The following is a 21413-nucleotide window of genomic DNA, read 5'->3' as shown; positions in this document are numbered from 1 at the left end:
TAGCCAGTGTACGTTTGTCTTAGTGCATTTCTTCTATGATTTGTTAGGAAAAGTAGATAAATGAATACCTGGAATGATTGTGTGTGTGTGTGTGTGTGTGTTTTCTGATTCTTTTCTAATTGATAATTGAAATCCCTCCCATTTTTCATATAGTGTATACTTCCTTAAAGATGTGCTATTACAAAATATTCCAGTGGAATAAATATAAAAAAAATTTTTAGAGAAAGACTGAAGTAAGTAAATACTAATATTTAGTATATAGAAGCAAACATAAAGGAAAAACAAGTGGTAGCTGAGCATGGTTGTGCACTTCTATAATCCCAGTAATTTGGGAGGCTGAGACAGGGAGATTGCAAGTTTGAGGTTTGCCTTGTCCACTTACTGAGACCCCTGTCTCAAATGAAAAATGGTAGAAAGTTCCCTGGAAAGATGTCTGCAAGAAAACGAAAACAATGCTTTTGGGGAGTTACGTACAGTATGAATTTATCATAACAGGTAAAACTCAGTATAAGATTATTATAGAATTTCTTTTAGTACTGACAGTCAAACCCAGGGCCTCACACATGCTGTGAAGATGCTCTATCACTGAGCTACATCCCTTACCTTTTCTATTTTCTATTGGGACAGAGTCTCAAGAAATTGCCCAGGCAGGCCTTGAGTTTATAAATCCTTCTTTCTCAGCCTCTTGAATAGCTAAACATACATTTTCTTTATCCATTCATCCATTGGACACCTAGGCTGGTTTGGATGTTAATTTTAAAACTCTCATTTTACCATGTTGCTGACCCTGAGCAAAAGAAGACAGTGATACACACACACACACACACACACACACACACACATACACACACACACACACACACACACACATATATATATATATCCCCACAAGATAAGGTCTTTTCTAGGCCAGTATTTTAAGCCATAATCTTTTAATAAACACAAAAATCTTAAGCCCAGTTAAAAACCTTGCAAAATTTGGAGGAAAGAAGATATTGTTTCATTAACTTTGAGTTTTTATTATGAATGCAACATGTATTTGATTGAACAAGCTGTTTTTAAGGACATGTCCTGCCCCCACTCCTACCTTTGTTTTTTTTGTATTAGGGATTGAGCTCAGAGGCACTCAACCACTGAGCCACATCCCCAGCCCTATTTTGTATTTTATTTAGACACAGGGTCTCACTGAGTTGCTAAGCACCTTGCCATTGCTGAGGCTGGCTTTGAACTCTAGATCCTCCTGCCTCAGCCTTCGAGTCGCTAGGATCACAGGCATGTGCCACCACGACCTGCACTCTTATCTTTCTTGCCACAATTTTATCCTGTTACTCTAGCCAGATCATTTGAATCCATGGGAAGACATATGTTTAATGATTGTTTTGGAATCTTAGCTCTACCACTTACAGTTTCAACATTGTTCTTTATTTCTTTATTTCTCTAAACTTTGATGTTAACTTGAATAAAAAATGGGAGTACAGATAGTACCTGCTATACAGGGTTGAAGTAAGAATGAAGGTGATCTGTGTAGCCTCGTGCCTGGCATGTGTGAGCATGCAGTACGTATTAGCATGCTGTAAAATGTACCTTGGACACTCCTTGCTTGTTCCCTCTGTGCTTTTGATGCAGTTCTCATGCTGCCCTTGCATCCCTCAACCACTAATTGCTCTTCTGTGCCCCTCCCAATTGCCTGTGATTTATCTGCTGTTTCAAGTTCTACTTTGTTCCTCCTCTTTAATGATCTTTTCTCACTTTCATTTACTTTGACCTCTGAATTCCCAAATACCTTTTTATGCCATTTTAATAATTACTCATATTCCTCTTTTTATGGCATATTTCTGTCTCTTATGTCTTTTAAAATGTATATATAATAAAAATAGAGCTGTGGAATTACCATCACAATAAAGATACAGAACCCTTGAATCACTCTCCCAAAAAATATTTTGGTATTTTTTTTTTAAACAATTTTCTGAGTGTGCATTCTGTTTTTACTATATATGGCTTAGCTTAGTGTTGTGCATACTGTGAGTAGATGTTTGAATGTTTGAATTTTATAAAACAAAGCTTAAAAGTATGGTATGTTTAAACATATTAAGAAGCTGCTAGCTGGGCATTGTGTGGTGCATGTCTGTAATCCCAGCCACTCAGGAGGCCGAGGCAGGAAAACTTTTGAGTTTGAGGCTAGTCTGGCCAATTAGCAGGACCCTGCTTAAAAAAAAAAAAAAAAAAAAAAAAAAAAAAAAAAAAAACAAACAAACAAAAAAACCCCAAAACAACAACAACAACAAAAACAGAGCAAAACAAACATCACCAAAAACATTGTTGCTTTAAGTTATTTAACTTTGGTCTTTCAGGGTCATTTTATTTAGATGAAAATTTTTAACTGAAAACTATTTCTCTATATCATGTTAAAATGGTTTTGGAGCTCTGCTTGAGTTAATAAAAGCCCATTTTTTTTTATTTGTCTTTGGAAAACAAAGGGCTTGTTCCTTTCTTTCTTTTTTTGTGATCAAGTATACTTAAGGTTTTTATTTTTTCTAAATCTGTTACTTTACAATCTAATGTGAAACAAATTCTTATGTCTTTCTTCTACTTAACTACATTTGACTGTTATGATGCCATTGCTAAATTTATTTCCAGAACTTTCCCTTTTCCTTTAATAATTAAGATATTAAATAATTAAATTAAATCTGAATTAGCTGTAGAATTTAAAATAGAAAACCATCCTGTTTTCTCAAATTTATTTTTCAGTGGGCCAATTTTATTCCTCTCCCTGGGAGATTTCTTTTATGGATTGTCCTTAGAATCAGAGGTCAATGCAAATAAGAGAATTTATTTTTGGATAAGCAAATGTTGCATGGTTTCCTCAGAATTCACTCTTGGATATTATGAAGTATTTATCTTTTTCCACAAAGGGCAAAATGTAACTAAGATTTGCATTCCATTCAGTAGACTTTACTTCCTAAAGAAGTGAATTGAGTTTAATCATGTCTGTCTTTTTTCCCTTCCCCAACAGCTTCCATGCCTATGACTGTTCTAAATTGGGGCCAAATATATCCATTTCAGAGAGGCTTTTTCTGTACAGACAACAGCATCAAGTTTCCGTACCATGACAGTACCGTCACATCTACTGTCCTCATCATAGTGGGGGTTGGCTTACCCATTTCCTCTGTAAGTAAATTAATAAGTAGGTAGTGTTGGGCTTGTTGTGCTTAAGGTTGGATGATGTGATGGAGTTGGGTGGGAGTGAATCAAGACCTATCTTCACCATTGTTGATGTGGTGTATGGTGGCTTGAAGAATATATCCACTGTTTCAATTCATGGGTGTTTCTTCTGTTAAAGGTGGGTGTTACCCACTTGATATCTCCTAAAGAATTATAGCATGATTATTTTAGGATGGAAGGGTTCATTTAAATAATTTGGACCAATTCCTCTTAGTATTCAAATGAAGAAACTTAGGCCTATATACTTGTTCAAGTTTAGTAAGCTATTTTATGGCAATGCTGAAACTAAGATTATGCTTGCTTTCATACTAATAAGTGAAAATTGAGATCATAAAAATGGAGATAGGTTTACTTACTAAATTTGAGGAAACAAAACAAAGATTTTAAATACACATGCAAAATAAAATCTTAAGAATACATTAAAATTACCACTACTTTTAAAGTTGTGCTGGTCTTTAGATAGTTTTAGGATAATATTGGGTTTCACTTTTTTTTTTTTTCCATTCTAGGTTAAGATTCACCAGTGAGTTAAAATTGGTCCCAGTTCCTAAACCTTGCCCTTTGTCTTTCTGTGTTACTTTGAAATAGAAGGGACTTAAAAACGTCTAGAATGTCTAAAGAGTACAGCAGATCAGGCCACATATATGCATTCTTTGACCTCCTGCCTCTTGTCGGTTGGCTTTCCCAGGTACTTGACTTAAAATTTTAGTCTCTTAGCAGTTCAGCAGTCATGGTTCACAACAGGACTGTTTGGGTTTTCATTTCTATTTTGCCTTCAAATTGGCTATGAGAATAATAACCTCGTTCTTTGGTTTTCCAGTTCATGTATCTGAGTTCATTTTGCTTTTTCACTGGTAGATTTTCCTCCCCGCTTGATGTTCATCCTGAAGGTGTGAAAGGGACTTGGGTTTTACTATGTTCTAAGATATATAAGTATGTTTGTATAGTAACAATTCTAATTTGATTGGAACCACTTTTATAGTAATAAAGGAGAGAAAATCTGGGATTTAGTTTAAAGAGTTACTTTTTCTTAAAAAGTAAATTCTACCTTAACTGGCAATACCTATTTTAGCCATTAGGCTTGTGAACAGTGTACAGGGAAGCATACAGTACTGTCACTTACATGATAATAGTTAGTGTTACTGAACTTGCAGGAGGCACAAAGTATTTGTTGTAACCATTTTTTCTTTCAAGCAATTATCACATAGTTAAAAAAAAAAACACAAACAAAAAAAATCTACTCCTGTATTTGAGGAGATAATTGAGGATTAGGTAGTTATTTTTAATTGCTTAATTTGGTCCACTTCATTATTTTTAAAAAATTTAGTTATAAAAATAGTACATACTTGTTTGTATATTAAACCAAACTTAAAAATAGAAAGAAAATAACCCTTATATTTCTATTACCTGAAGACAACTATTTTATTAACATTTCAGTGTTATTTCCTATAGTGCAACCATTTTCATATTAAGAGCATGCTGCAGATTCAATTTTGTGCCCTGTGTTTTACTTTGAAATGTTTTTGAAATAAATATGAAAGTATCAGTTTAGATGAAAAACATTATAAGTTCCTATATTTTTTAAAATGTAGTGGGAAAAGACTTGGTATAAATCTTAGATATTGATTGCTGTGAGCTTGTTTGAGAGGATGGACCTGGAAAGATATTTTAATGCAAATTTACTTATATTAAAAGAAATATTAGTAGTATTTGTCCAGTTTCTGGGCCTTAGCTGTGCTTATGGCTTGTGAATTAATATGAGAGGATGCCTGCAAATTCCTAGGGTAGGTTTGTTTAATCTTTATACATAACATCAGATGTAGTCGACTATTTTCTCTAATATGAATGATTTATGTTTGATGTAACTTTATACATATACTTTATAATTTGACAAGAAATAAGATTTTTTAAAAAATATTTCTTCCCTTAGTTGTTGATAGATCTTATTTTATTTATTTTTACGTGGTGCTGAGAATCGAACCCAGTGCCTCACACATGCAAGGCAAGTGTGCTACCAGTGAGCTACAGTCCCAGCCCAGCAATAAGATTTTGATGATAGAAAATCTACATTTTAAAGCAGTGATAGTTAAAAATCTGTGGTCTATAATCTTTTAAAAAAATTAATGTATGCTCTGCTGTATTAGCTAGCAAAAAAGGCACCAGATTCAGAAGATTTTAAATTCTTAATTATATGGCTCAAAGTTTTTTTTCTGTTTTGGGTTTTCTCCACCCGCCATATTTTTTGGCTTTCTGTAGGTGTACTTATCCCTTAGCGGTTCCCATATGTTTAATTTTGCAAAATTTTACATTTTTAGAAGAAGGTAAAAACTTGAATATATGTATAAACTTTGAGAATAGTGAGTTAACTTTGATAGTAACAATGAAGTCAGTGTTAAATCTCAAATCTACATGTTATAATGAATAAGTACACTATGTCTAGGGTTTAACATATATAGTTTGGTAATAGAAAATTCTTATCTACTTCTGACCTGTTATTTTAAATTGACTTGAGTACTCACCTGAGCAGTTGTTATTCTTAAGTCTTGATTAGTCTATGATATAAGCTTCTAGTAAAAATGTTTTACCTAAAATAATGGTTATAGTCAGTGCTTTTTCATGACCAGTATAGTGTTTTATTCATGGGACCCAAATCACATCATTACAAACTAGAAATGCATGTGGATATATGTGAAAAAGGCCTAATCTCTTCTTATAAATTAGTGAGAAATACATGAATGCTCCAAAGAAAGATGGCCAAAGAGTGTGTGTGTGTGTGTGTGTGTGTGTGTGTGTGTGTACACACGCGTGCATGCGCGCTGCAGATTGAATTTAAGGGTACTTAAACACTGAGCTTCATTCTCAGCCCTTTTTATTTTTGAGACAGGGTCTTGCTAAATTGCAGAGGCTGGCTTGAACTTGGGATTCTTTTGCCTCTACTTCTGCTTCCTAAGTCACAGGGATCACAGATATGTGCCACCATGCCCTGCTAATGTTCTTAAGAAATACAGAAATTTATATTAAAGTAACACTGAGAAGACAGTTTTATCTGTCACATTAGCAGAGGTAAGAACCTTTCTTAGCTTGTCAAGCATAGAAAAAAGTTTTCTTACATGCCAGGCAGAACTGTAAATTGATATTAAAAATAATACATTGTTTGATCTAGAAATTATACTGGATATATTTTATAATAGAGAAGTAATAATAGTTTCGTACAGAGAATTAGCTACAAAAATGTTCATGATAGGATTCCTTTTATTTTTGTGGTAGTGGGAATTGTGCACACTAAGCAAATGCTCTACCACTGAATTGCATCCATAACCCTTTTTATTTTGTTTTCAGACAGTCTTGCTGAGTTGCCCAGTTTGGCCTTGAACTTGCAATCCTCTTCCCTCAGCTTCCTGAGTAGCTGGCATTTCAGGCATGCATCACCATGCCCGGCCAATAGCATTATTTTTTTTTTAATAGCAGAAAGAGATAAATTAAGCCAGCTATGGGGGGGCTGTTTCAGTTATGATTTATTTTGGTGATGAAACAAATACTTTATTTTATATTTTTTGTGATATTTATTGACATGAAAATATTTTTGTAATATATAAAGTGTGAGTGGAGGGGAAAATAGTGATGGTTCTCTTAATAGTATTCATATTTATTTTTCCAAGGGGTAAAGTAATATATAAGTAAAGTGTTGTTTATGGCAAAAGAGGCTTTGGAATTTTACCCTACTCAATGGCAAGAGGGCATTGGTGTTTGTGGGGTTTTATGGCATGGCAAGTCTCTCTTGCTCTCCTATCTTGTACTGGTCTGAGAAGCTGGTATCCAGACAGCTTATCACCACATTTGGATTTCTTCTTTCCAACAGTGAAGTTATACTAGATGCATCCTTCAGTGATTTGCTATAATCATAGACATTGTCTTGTTTAAAACTTTCTTGTCTCCCTGTTTTCCATGATAAAGGTGCTGTACTGCTGTCACCTGGTAGACAATATGTTTCATTAAGAGTAGGGATGGTTTGTTTTGTTCACCATCATATCCTTAGTGCCAGCCAAGCACAGTGCTTAGAATGTAATAGACATTTAATATAATAGAGAATTTTTTTTTCTTTTTGTGGTGCTGGAGATTGAACCCAGGGCCTTGTGTGTGTGAGACCCTACTAACTACTAATTGAGCTATATTCCACCCCTAGAGATAGAAAGTTTTAATGAAAAACTATATAGTATGAAATAGAGCAGGATTGTTGTTAGTGTTTGATTAAAAACTACTATCCTGAAAATTCAGATTAATTCTTTGGAAATACATGAATTCTTTGGAGATATATTTCCAAAGTTATCTCTTAATATCAGATAACTTATTAAAAAGCTTTTCAGGAAAAAACGTGGGATACTATTATATTGATCTAAATTATGGGGAAATGCCTATTAGAATTGAAGAAATATCATAAAAGTTGGTTTCCTAGTTTGAAAATGAGTTTTCTCACTTACTTATTTCCATTTGGAACTGTGTTTTCTATGTACATCATTGTGGTAAATACTCATACTATAAGTTCTTATGAATGATTGTTCCAGCAACTCTTCTTTGTATACTGCCATAAGATGAAGTAATGCAAGATGCATTCATTTCTCAATTATTTGCAATATAATCATGGACATTTTCTTTAAAACTTTGCTTTACATGAGACCTTTGGAAGAAGTAATGGGTAGGATTAAATATCTTTTTTTTTAATAATGAATTTGTATTTTTTTTGTAGTTATAGATGCACAGCATGCCTTCATTGTATTTTTTAAAATTTGTTTATTTTTATGTGGTGCTAAGGATCAAACCCAGTGCCTCACACATTCTAGGCAAGCACTCTGTCATTGAGCTACAGCTCCAGCCCCTAAATATCCTTTTGACATAAAAATATACTGAATGCTTAGATTTGGTATGTTTAAGTATTTGCCATATATGTTTACTTTATAGAACACTTAAATATTTTAATAAATTTTACTAAGTATTGGATAAACTTAATGGAAAGATAAATCATGTAACTATAGAGTATATACTGTTAATGAAAACTGAAGCTTTATTAGTTTCACCTACCCAAGCTCACTAAATCCTGTGATTTTCCAGATGGTGTGGTTTGTTAAGGGAAATATATGCTCATAAAGGCTTCTTTAAAAGCTATTTGCTTAGGGTATCCAAGGTGGTGGGCCAGAGGGGGGCATCATTCTGTGTCACTCTGTGGCCTGGGCCCCAAGAAGTGAGAATACTATTTCTTTGCAATTGATATTCCTGCTTCCACACAGGAATCACAGCCACTGTGCCCATGCAGGGCTCCAGGCCTCAGCATCAGAGTAGGTCTCCAACTAGTGACCCATACAGGACTACCAGGTGCCCAAGCGGGACCATTGGCATCACCACCTGCGCAAAATTTTCGGCCACCCACCTGAGTAGAAATCCTGGACGCAGCTCCCATGCAGGACACCTGGCTACTCACGTGCAGGATCTTCAGCCGCCACACTTGTATAGACCCCCATCAACCAACATGTGGCTTCTCTGGTCGCCTCCATCTTGGGACTCTACAGCAAGGGAGATAATCCCCTATGTGCCATAGCCTGCCTGCACTGGGGAACCTCACACAGACTCTGAAGACAGCCTCAGCCACACACTGCATACCACAGACCAGTGTCTAAACTCATTCAACGCCATCGCCCAGCTCCCCTCACCGAACCTGACACCCCATCACTGAAAACAAATGCTTCCATCTTGGGTCACCTTCATCACCATCTTTAGTGGGGCAATTACCAATTTGGAACTCTGTCTGGCCAGGTACCCAGTTTCTAACTCCATCTTCTCCCCAGCAGCCGCTAACCTGGCAAAGTGGCTGCCCAACAAAAAAACAGCTCTCAGCAAGGCAGGTGTGCAGGGTGCCCAAAGTGCCACACACTAGAGTCCAGGAGAGAAAGGTCCCTTATTAGGAAGCAGTAAGGAAGAAGGTGAGTGTGGTATAGTTTAGAGACTAACACAGATACAAGGAACTGGGAGGTCTTCAGGTGAGATAAGGAGATAAGACCAGGAGCTTACATTATAGGAGCAGGCCCCAAAAGAGATCCCTGAAGTGCAGTTTCCCTTTGGGGACCAGCGGGTACCACATTCCACTTCCAGGTGCCCTCCACCCAGGACCAACCCTTCTTCCCTGATTACCTTCACCATCCTGAGGGGGAGATACCAGCTAACAACAGACGACCCCACCTATTGGATGAGAAAGGAAGCAGGAAAGATACTGATTTCCAACCAAAACAATCCTTATTTCTTCCTTTGAGATTTTTTTCCCCTCTTTTCTCTTTTCCCTTTCTATTCTCTTGCCCTCACACCCCCAACATATGTGAAACTAAGTACTTTGCATGAATGAGAATATTGAGGTCTGAGACGACTGAATAGTACATTACAGTTGTGTTGTATATTCTTTTTTTCATCCAATTTTTACTATATTAACATTTTGTATTTTTCTTTTTTTTTGAGAGAGAGAGAGAGAGAGAATGAGAATTTTTAATATTTATTTTTTAGTTTTTGGTGGACACAACATCTTTGTTTGTATGTGGTGCTGAGGATTGAACCCCGGGCCACACGCATGCCAGGCGAGTGTGCTACCGCTTGAGCCACATCCCCAACCCTTGTATTTTTCTTAATATATATGTGTGTTTGCTTTATGTACTCAATTGTCTTTCCTCTTACTTGTCTACCCGAAATTACTTCCTCTCTATTCTCCTGCTAATAACCACCTTCTTTAGATTTCTTTCACACTTCCTAGGATATAATAACTCTATATCCTTACCTCCTACTTCTTCAGATTATCTTCTTACACAGGCCAACATCATTCTAAATGGAGAAAAATTGAAAGCATTCCCTCTAAAAACTGGAACAAGACAGGGATGCCCTCTTCCACCACTTGTATTTATCATAGTTCTTGAAACACTGGCCAGAGCAATTAGATGAAAAAAAATTAAAGGGATACTGATAGTGCTAATTTGAGTTCTTCTTTTCCTATTTGCTGACGATATGATTCTATACCTAGAAGACCCAAAAAATTCCGTAAGAAAACTTCTAGAACTAGTAAATAAATAAATTCATCAAAGTAGCAGGATACAAAATCAACACTCATAAATCAAAGGTATTTCTGTATGTCAGTGACAAATCCTCAGAAAGGGAAACGAGGAAAACTACCCCATTTATAATAGCCTCAAAAACAATAAAATACTTAGGAATCAACCTAACAAAAAAGGTGAAAGACATCTACAATGAAAACTACAGAACACTAAAGAAAGAAATTAAAGAAGACCTTAGAAAATGGAAAGATCTCCCTTGTTCTTGGATAGGCAGAATTAATATTGTCAAAATGGCCATAATACCAAAAGCACTATACAGAGTTAATGTAATTCCAATCAAAATCCCAATGACATTCTTCATATAAATACAAAAAGCAGTCAGGAAATTCATCTGGAAAATAAGACACCAAGAACAGATAAAGCAATCCTTAGTAAGAAGAGTGAAGCAGGTAGCATCACTATTCCAGACCTTAAACTATACTACAGAGCAATAGTAACAAAAACAGCATAGTATTGGCACCAAAATAGACTGGTGGACCAATGGTACAGAATAGAGGACACAGAGACTAACCCATATAATTACAGTTTTCTTATATTAGACAAAGGCACCAAAAACATACATTAGAGAAAAGATAGCCTCTTATTCAGCAAGTGATGCTGGGCAAACTGGAAAAACATATGCAACAAAATGAAATTAAACCCTATCTCTCATTGTGTACAAAACTCAAAGAGGATCAAGGACTTAGGAATTAAACCACAGACACTGCATCAATTAGAAGGAAAAGTAGACCCAAATCTTCATCATGTAGGATTAGGCCTTAACTTCCTTCGTAAGACTCCTATAGTGCAAGAATTAAAATCAAGAATCAATAAATGTGATGGATTCAAACTGAAAAGCTTCTTCTCAGCAAAAGAAACAGTGAGGTGAAGAGAGAGCCTGCATCTTGGGAGCAAATTTTTATCACTTGCACATCAGATAGAGCACTAATTTCTAGGGCATATAAAGAATTCACAAAGCTAAACACCAAAACAAAACAAAACAAATAACCCAATCAATAAATGGGCCAAGGAATTGGACACTTCTCAGAAGATGATATACAAACAATCAACAAATATATGAAAAAATGTTCAACATCTCTAGGAACTGGAGAAATGCAAATCAAAACTACTCCAAGATTTCATCTTACACCAGTCAGAATGGCAGTTGTCAAGAATACAGACAACAGTAAGTGTTGGCGAGGATGTGGGGAAAAAGGCACACTCATACTTTGCTGGTGGGACTGCAAATTGTTACAGCCAATATGTAAAACAGTATGGAGATTTCTTGGAAAACTGGGAATGGAACCACCATTTGACCCAGCTATCCTCTCCTCGGTCTACACCCAAAGGACCTAAAAACAGCATACTACAGGGACACAGCCACATCAATGTTTGTAGCAGCACAATTCACAATAGCTAAACTGTGGAACCAACCTAGATGCCCTTCAATAGATGAATAGACAAAGAAAATGTGGTATATATATACACAATGGAATACTACTCAGCAATAAAAGAGAATAAAATCATGGCATTTGCAGGTAAGGCTAAGGCAGGAAGACTGTGAGTTCAAAGCCAGTCTCAGCAATGGTGAGGCACTAAGCAACTCAGACCCTGTCTCTAAATAAAATACAAAAGAGGGCTGGGGATGTGGCTCAGTGGTTGAATGCCCCTGAGTTTGATCCCTGGTTCCCTGCCTCCCCAATATCCTCGCCCCCCCCACACCCCCCAAAAAAATCAACTAAAAAACAAAGGGCTGGGGATGTAGTATAGTTGTAAAGCTTCCCTGGGTTCAGTTACCACCCCACTCTAAGAAAAGAAAGCTCTGAATGCTGGGTACAGTGGTATTCATGTATTAGTCCCAAGTACTCTGAAGGCAAATATGGGAGGATTGTTTGAACCCAGGAATTCAAGATCAACCTACACAACACAGTGAAAATACATTCTCAAAAAACAACATGCAAAGAAATTGAAAGTTTTTGAGTTACACAGTAGTTTCAGCACATCAGGGAATGCCTCTGCTAAGGTTGATGGTTAAGGCCTATAACCTCGTGCTGTGTTCAGCTCTACTAGTTTAGTGGACATTATCTTTTAACTTTTTTACTACACATGTCTTGACAAATATGTAGGATTCGAATTGGTTAAATGTTGTTCTTAGATGGAAAGTCTGAATTTTTTTTAAAAGAAACCCTCAAAGCTGTTTCTACTAAATAAGCTTTGTCTTTGAATTATATGTAAGAAGACAGTTGAAAAGAAATGTTCAGTTTGCTACTACCAGGAATTAAGTCTTCTTGCTACCCACACTTGTATTCAGAGTTATATTCCATCTCTTCCCACTTTTCTAAGCAAAAGTAACATAATTTCTATATTTGTTGAACAAATACAGTCAGAAAAATAGACCAAATAAATATTTTTGATTAATATAATAGATTAATATGCATCTATTTTAAAATATATAAAAAATTAAATTTATTTTTTCATTAATTCCTAATATTTGTATACAACAAACTAAATTTTTTTTTCTTTTACAAAGCTATCATCTATGAATATACAAAAAACAAATACAAAGATATCTATATTTTTCTGTTGTGGACCAGAGTTTGAATACAGAGCATTTCTGTATGACTTACTTGGGGAATATCTTCTGTTAGATAGAAGTGAAAGGACTATGTTAATATTTCATGATTTTATTTTCCCTTTTCATAAATGCAGCTTTGAAAATTTCTAGCTGAGGATGTTATGCACTTACATTTTTGTGGGAAATTGGTTGAGCTTTTGACTTGTTTTAAATTTTTTTGTATTTAAAAATAAAGCTGTACTTTGGGTATAGCAGTGAGTTTTTGAATACAACAGCAAAGCATGATCTGTGAAGGAGATAGTTGATAAGTTGGACTTAACTAAAATTTAGAACTTCTGGTCCCTGAAGGGTACTGTTTAGAAAATGATAAAAACAAGCCACAAACTGGTGGAAAGTATTTGGAAAACATCTGATAAAAGCTTTGCATCCAGAATGTACAGAGAACTTTTAAAACTCAACAATAAGAAAACAACCCAATGAAAAATTGGGCAAAAGATCTGAAGATACCTCCTCAGAGAAGATGTACAAACAGCAAATAAGCATATAAAAAGATAGTATCATATATTATTAGGAATTGCAAATTATAACAACAGTGAGATACCACTATGCACATATTAGAATAATGAAAAACTAAAACATTGATGATGCCAATGCTAATGCAGAGGGTGTGAAATAACAGGAATTCTCATTTATTGTTGGTGGGAATGTGAAATGGTATAGTTACTTTGGAAGACAAGTTGACAATTTCATACAAACCTAAACATAGTCTTTGCGCTCCTCGGTATTTACCCAAATGTGTTGAAAACTTACATCTACAGAAAAAATTGCACATGAATGTCTATAGCATTTTTATTCATAGTTACCAAAACTTGAAAGCAACCAGGATGCCCTTCAGTAGATGAATGGATAAAGGAACTTTGTGTGTCTACCCAATAGGATGTTGATATTCAGCAGTAAAATGGAAAGCTGTTAAGCCATGAAAAGACATGGAAGAACCTTAAATGCGTGTTTCTAAGTGAAATAAGCTAATGTGAAAAGATGTAATATTCTGTGACTCCAACTATGACATTTTAGAAAAGGTAAGACTATAGAGGTTGTAAAAAGATCAGCAGTTATCAGTTTAAGGGGAGGATAGAAGAATGAATAGGCAGAGCAAGAGAATATTTAGGACAGTGAAACTATTCTATATGACTGTAATGGTGAGTATAGGACTACAAAGAATGAACCCTGATGTAAACTATAGACTTGAGTTAATAACAGTGTACTGATATTGGTTCCTTAATTATAAAAAAGGTACCACACAAATGCTGAATGTTTATAATAATGGAAATTGAGCAGTGGTGATGGTGGAGAGGGAGTATATGGGAACCATTTTCTTTCTGCTCAGTTTTTGTGTAAATCTAAGACTGCTCTAAAAATGAAAGTAAGGGATGGGGATGTAGCTCAATAGTTGAGCAGTTGCCTAGTATATGTGAGGCCATAAGTTTGATGCCCAGTATTAGCAAAAAACAAAATACAACAACAACAAAATGTTAATTTGGCAACTGGAGTTATAATTCAGTAGAGCACTGGCCTAGCATTCTGGGATCAATCCCTAGCACCATAGATACACACAAAGTGAATTTAAACACAAAATGTTTTTATTTTAAAAAAATTATTTAAGAAGTTGATTCATATAGTCTGATAATATGTCAATGCTGTTTTGCTAAATAATGATTGCTATAAATGATTGTGTGTATTTTTGACCTGAGATCATAGATGGTTCTTCTCTTTCTTTTTTTTAAAGCAGTGCTGGGGATCAAACCCCAGACCTTGTTCATGCTAAGTAAGTGCTTTACCATTGAACTATGCCCACTTCCCATTGGGTCTTACCAAAAAGAAGGAGTATAGGATTGATTGATGGTTTAGTAAATAAAATAAATCTTTATTTGTAAGATAATTTAATGAAGACAAATTTAGAAAGCAATTTCCATATTTTTTAGTTTTTATAATGGAAAAAAAAACCATAAAGAACCCAAATCTTATAGTATTCACTAGTCCTATAATTAAGAAGATATATGTGTGGGGTACTTAGTGCATTTTATGTAAGGGACTATTATTTTTTCAAATTTTATTATGCAGTAGACCTTTAAAAAATTAAAACCTTTTTGACTCTCTGAAAAACAAAAGAGTTTAATTTAGAAGTATCCTTACACAATGAAGATTTTATCCAAATAAAGTTCACAGTCCATTGTCTAAAACACTTTGAAAGTTTCTGAAATTTTCAAAAGGTATATGATTCACATGCCTTATGGAACAACCCTCAGCAGGGTCTAGGATGATACTTCATTAACAGACTTTAATATTTATACTGTAAAATATGACTAGTCATAGTAAGTGGGGTAAAGTTTATGTTTATTCCATCATTTATTCCAGGCAGGTTTTGACATAAGATAATTTCAGAGTGGGTTTTAGTGCCAAAAATTTTTTTTAAATGGGATTTTTGAGGACTTTGGGTTCCTCAGTAAGGGATTTTGGGCCTTTTAATAAAAGCTAATTTAAAATTATTTAATTTCTTAGCCATATTTTGTGGTTACTTTTAGCAACTTAAAAAAAAAATTTAGTTTTTTGTTTTGTTTTTTTTTTTTTTTTGGTACTGGGGATTGAACTCGGGGGCACTCAACCACTGAGCCACATCCCCAGCCTATTTGGTATTGTTTTTATTTAGAGACAGAGTCTCACTGTGTTGCTAAGTGCGTTGCTTTTGATGAGGCTAGCTTTGAACTTGTGATCCTTTGCCTCAGCCTCCCAAGCCACTGGGATTACAGGTATGTGCCACCAGCTTTCTTTTTCTTTCACTGAGTTGCTTATCGCCTCACTAATTTCTTGTGGCTGACTTTGAACTCGAGATCCTCCTGCCTAAGCCTCCTGAGTTGCTGGGATAACAGATGTGCACCATTGTGCCCAGTTTCCCAATTTAGTTTTTGTTGAGGAGCAGAAACTATAAACTGAGAATGACATAAATGGGCTTACCTCTTTAATGAATTTGAACGCAGGATTGGTTATGTAAACCATAAGAAATAAGCATGTCCATTGCAGTGCTTTTGAACATAGCTTATTCAGTAATTGTGAAGTGTGAGCAGAAATAGTGCTCTGGAAAGAAGCCACTTTATTGTTTCCAGCATAGCTACAAACAAAAATAGCTTGTGCTGCATATCAGTCTCTTCAGAATACCACTCAGTATTCCATTTTAGCAAAATTCTTTTGGGATCCTGTTTTTAATAATTAATATCTCTCCTATTTTTGTCAGTTGTCTTTAGGCTTTTGTATTTAGAATGACAAGAAGATGGGATCTTAAGAATGGCGCTTTTTCTTTTCTTTACCATGAACCTGTGTTTCCTGCATGATAGCAAATAGAATTCTGTATTATTTGTAGAAAGAAAATTTGCTTTTGAACAATTGAGTAATCAATACCAGCTCGGACAGAGCATTGTATTAGAGCAACCTACTTTTAGGAGAAGATACATACTTGCTGTCTTTCTGGTATGGGAATAGGTAGCAGCGGTGAGGAATCTTTAATAGGATGACTTTCTAATGGCTATCTTGCCTTACAGAGTTGTATGGGAGCAGATCTTGTTATATCCGAGGACTCTAGCAGGGCAATTAGTGATTTACTGATTTTTCTTAGTAGAACACATGGGAATTTTGAAGCACAATATAATACTAATGTTTAGTAAAATATGCACCAGTGTTTAAGCAGATAAATGATTATACTTGAGTGTTAATCTTCTAACATATCTAAAAGCATCCTTTTGGGACTCATCAGGAAAAATGAGATTTCTATCAAATTAATTTCTCTATAAGTTGAAGGATTACACCCTTATTTAATTTTGCAGCAGATTACTTCCCCTCCCCACCCCCGCCAATATGGAAAGTAACTCTTCCAAGGATCCTGGTAAGAAAATCATTGGGGGGCTGGGGATATGGCTCAAGCGGTAACGTGGTCACCTGGCATGCGTGGGGTGCTGGGTTTGATCCTCAGCACCACATAAAATAAAATAAAGATGTTGTGTCCACTGAAAACTGAAAAATAAATATTAAAAAATTCTCTCACTCTCTCTCTCCTCTCTCTCTCTCTTAAAAAAAGAAAGAAAGAAAGAAAATCATTGGGCAAGGAAATGGATGAATGGAAAGGTGCCCGTTTTGTGTACTATATAATGTTGCTGTTCTTGAAAATGCTAAGTGAAAAAAGACAATCCCCACAAACCAAAGGCTGAAAGTTCTCTCTGATATGTGGATGCTAACACACAATATGAAGGCAGAGGGGTGAGAATAGAAGTTCATTGGATTAGACAAAGGGGAATGAAGGGAAGGGAGAAGGCATGGGAATAGAAAAAGAGAGTAGAATAAATTAGATATAACTTTCCTATGTTCATATATGAATACATGACCAGTGAAACTCCATATCATGTACAACCTCAAGAATGGAATCCTGGTTGGAATAAGTAATACTCCATGTATGTATAATGTGTCAAAATACACTCTATTGTTATGTATATCTAAAAAGAACAATGAAAAAAATGAAAATATAATTCAGATGCTCAAGAGTTTTTGTGCATATATATGAACAGAGGGCTGTGTTCTTTTGTTGAGTATTATTTACAAAGTACTGTGGTGGATTCTATTTTAACAAGTCTCTGAGGTGGTAGGTCTTTCTTTTATAGCTATTAAGTGGCTATACATTTCGGAAAATTCTGAAGAGCTGATCATTTTTTGAGTCCTCATAGAAAAGTTACCACTCTTTTTAGTTGTTAATTCTGCAGATATGGTGCCTATACTCCAAATGTTAACTGTTGTTGAGTAATTAGTTGACCCTTTCAATACTTTGGAGATATATTCCAGTGTTACTATGTCATATATATGTGCTGTAAGTATCCAGAAGCTCTGGCAACACCCAAATCAGCCAGTTTAATTGTTTCTTTTTTATCAGTCAGTAGATGTTGAGGTTTTAAATCTCTGTGAAGAACACTTCTAGAGTACGGAAAACACAATCCTCAAGTATTTCTTGAGATTTGTGGAAGAGAATTCAGAAATGAGATATAACCTGGAATCCTGCATAAGCACCTTGAAGACTATGTTTGGGTGATTGAAGTTTGATTTTTTTCTCCTTCTTTGGTGCTGAGGATTGAACAATCCAGGGCCTTATTTGTATAAAGCGTGTGCTCTACCACTAAGATATAGCCCCAGCCATAGAGTTCTTTCAGTAGAGAAATTTACAAAATTGCAGTACTGGGAATCCATTCCTCTTTATGTCCTAGTGTGATTTTCTTGATATGTACTCCTAAATACAACTCTATAGAGACCATTTTCCAATTTTCTCTATTTTGATATTGTCTTCCATGGTTACTCTTTCAGTAGGAATGATATAGGTCCTGGCTTCTTGGCTCAGTGGCAGCTACCACTTTTGTGTTGCTCTTCATTCAGTTTCTAAGAGTAACCCCCCCCCCCACACACACACACACTTTAACTCACAATATTGTCCTTGAGTTCTCTTATATGCATCAGTAGTACCTATTTTAGTGCTGAGAAGTACCCCACTTTTATGGATGTATCACTGTTAAGGAGCATCTTGGTTCTTTGTTAGTTTTTGACTATTACAAATAAAGCTCTATGAACATATATTGAGTGCACATAGTTTTGATTGTACTTGGGTATATATGCAGGAGTGAATTGTTATTGTTGTTTTGTAAATGTACGTTTAAGAAACTGCCTGACTTTTCCATTGTGACTGTCTCATTTTGTGTTCTTGCTAGTAATGTGTAAAGGTTCTGCATTCTACCAGCACTAGTATTTTCTGTATCACCCTCCCCACCCTTTGGCCATTCTAGTAGATGTTTAGTAATATCTAATTAGACCCTTATTTACCTTTCTCAAATGACTACCAATGCTAAACATCTTTCATGTGCTTTACTTGCTATCCATGTGTCCTCTTTGATGAAGTCTGTTTTCTCCCAATTTGTAGCTTGTTTTTTCATTCTCTTTGTGTGTGTATTTTTTTTTTCCCTTTCTTGGTTCTGGAATTAAATCCAGGGTCTTACATGCATACTAGGTAAGAGCTCTACCACTGAGCTGCATCCTCAGCCTATACCCGATTTAAATTTTATTTTGAAATGGGGTCTTGCTAAGTTACCCAGACTGGCCTTGAACTTTCAGACCTCCTGCCTCAATCTTCTAATAGGTGAGATTATGGTTGTGTACCATCATGCCCAGCTTAAAGTTGTTTTTTGAGAAAAAAAGTTTTTAAATTTGGATGATTCCAATTTTTATCAATAATTTTTTCTTTTATGGATTGTGATTTTGGTATCTTGTGTAAGAATTTTTTCTCTAACCCTAGATTGTAAAGCTCTTTTTTGAAAGTTTTATAATTTTTAGTTTTATATGTAGCTTTATGACCCATCTGTAAATTTTATAAAAGATAGTATATGTATGACCAATTGTTTCAACACCTTTGAGTCTCCTTTCTCCATTTATTGTTTTTATATCTTAGTAAAAAACACAAAAACCAACCAAACAACAACAAAAAACTCAATTGACTCTATTTGTGTGGATCTTTTTCTAGACTCTGTTTTTGCTTCATTCATATATGTGCCTAGCCTTCCACTGATACGGTATAAGCTTGATATTTCAATATTTTATGCTTTTATAAATGGTATTGTACTTTTAACTTTAGCTTCCAATGGTTCATTGCTGGTATATATAAGTAGGATTGATTTTTATATCCTGTGATCTTACGACACTCACTTAATAGTTCTAGGTTTGGAGAATAGATTCCTTGGGATTTTCTGTATTTTTTTGGTTTTAATTCTACCCTAATAATGACTGCTTCTTTTCTTTAATTGCTCTCTGTAAGGTTTTTCTTTTCTCCCTAATCTTTTAATTTGGAGTACTCTGGGGATCAGTGCTTGGATCCTCTTTTCTCCTCTTACTATACTTAATCCCTCGGTAATCTCATCTGGTTTCATGACTGTTATACCGTCTCTATGCCAATTTTATATCTTTAGCTTGGACTTCTCCCTGACTTTGCAGATTTACATCCACTGCCTACTTGATGCCTCTACTAATAGGCATCTCAGACTGTTTATTCAAGATTGAATTGTTGTATCTATCCCTGGCTCCTTGTTCCATCTCCAGTCTTCCCCATCTCAGTTAATGCAACTTTAAACTTCTGGTTACTCAGGTGGAAAACCTGGGGTCATTATGCTAGGCCCATCTTCCACCCCCAACTAGTGCCTTATACAAGAGTAGAAACTCAGTTAATTATTGAGTTGAATTGAATGAGTACTTCTTGGTTAAAGATATGGTGCTCAGGGTATTAAGATCTTAGTTTCTCTAGTTGAGTTATAAGCTTTTATAATAAAATTTCCTTAATGTTGACAAAAATAACAATTATTTTAAGTTTCTTGAATGCATAAGACTTTTATTATAGATGGAGTTCCTTAGCCTTTGTTCTGTATACTGAATTGAGTTTAAATGTACTTTTTAAATGTTATATTATTAAATATTAAATAATTATTAAATATTACTAAATATTAAACTGTTTCATGGATCTTTAAGATATGGTGAAAGAGTTTTTAAATCAGGAAATGTTCTGTCTTTAGCTTATATAATTTGCATTGTAGGTCAGATAATTATTTTGCCTCTAGTCAAGGGTAATGTTAAGCCATTAAGTCCCAAGTTTACAACTCTGAATATAAGAATCATTTCATAGTTACTATAGGTGGTATATTTTTGCTTAATTTAGGTTTTTATAGGTGTTCCACATCTGGGATGGTGGGAAAAATTGGTTATTGAAGTACACTCCATGTCTCCTGAATACATCAAGCATAAGGTCACTGCTCTGAATTGTTTACAAGAAAGGAAGAACATTCATGCTTTATGTAATAAAGGAATTAAGTAGTCCAGTTAGTTTTTTAGTTATATAGTACCTGTGGTCTTTGTTCCCATTTCTTCTTTTTTTAAAAAATAATTTTTTAGATGTGTATGTAGGCAAAGATTTTTTAGATTATACACTCGTAAATTTGTATTAGTTTTGAAAGATTCTTCATGGATTTTGTTTTATAACTTATTTTCCTAATGAGATGTATTATTGTTTTTCCAAAGTTTGCTTGCTAAAGAAATCAGACAAACACATTAGTATTTATTATTATTAATTATTACCCAGTTAATAATTATGGTGGATTAATTATGAAAAAAAATAATTTTTTAGTTTTAGATGGGCACAGTATCTTTATTTATTTTTATATGATGCTGAGGATTGAACCCAGTGTCTCACATGCATGAGGCAGGTATTCTACACTGAGCTACAGCCCTAACCCTCTTGTTTTTTTGAAGTAGCTCAATAATTATGTTTATTTCTGATTCCTTCTGATTCCTGACCTGTTTCCTCATGTTATCTCCATGTACACCAGTGCTTTTCAGTTCATGCATGAACTGAGCAAAGTAACTGGACAGGTTCT

General features: G+C 35.0%; 1 protein-coding gene and 1 pseudogene across 4 annotated transcripts in view; one reads left to right on the top strand and one right to left on the bottom strand.

Moving 5' to 3' along the window:
• Positions 1–21413, top strand: part of Plpp1 (phospholipid phosphatase 1) — a 96645-nt gene that overhangs the window by 32100 nt on the left and 43132 nt on the right. Inside the window, exons 1-2 of one of the 4 annotated variants that reach the window (XM_077800259.1) lie at positions 3081–3168; positions 3732–3910. The exons of 1 other annotated variant lie outside the window; for it this stretch is intronic. In XM_077800259.1, the coding sequence (XP_077656385.1) occupies positions 3833–3910 (78 nt within the window). In that variant the 5' untranslated portion in view covers positions 3081–3168; positions 3732–3832. Of the gene's footprint in view, positions 1–3013; positions 3169–3731; positions 3911–21413 lie in introns of those variants that run through there. 2 more of the 4 variants (XM_077800249.1, XM_077800254.1) reach the window with 2 other exon arrangements.
• Positions 17633–18263, bottom strand: LOC144255357 (cyclin-dependent kinase 1-B pseudogene; annotated as a pseudogene).

This window comes from Urocitellus parryii, chromosome 1, assembly GCF_045843805.1.
Source record: "Urocitellus parryii isolate mUroPar1 chromosome 1, mUroPar1.hap1, whole genome shotgun sequence".
Lineage (NCBI taxonomy): Eukaryota > Metazoa > Chordata > Mammalia > Rodentia > Sciuridae > Urocitellus > Urocitellus parryii.
Note: the sequence above shows the minus strand (reverse complement) of the source record. Positions and strands in the feature narration are given on the sequence as shown.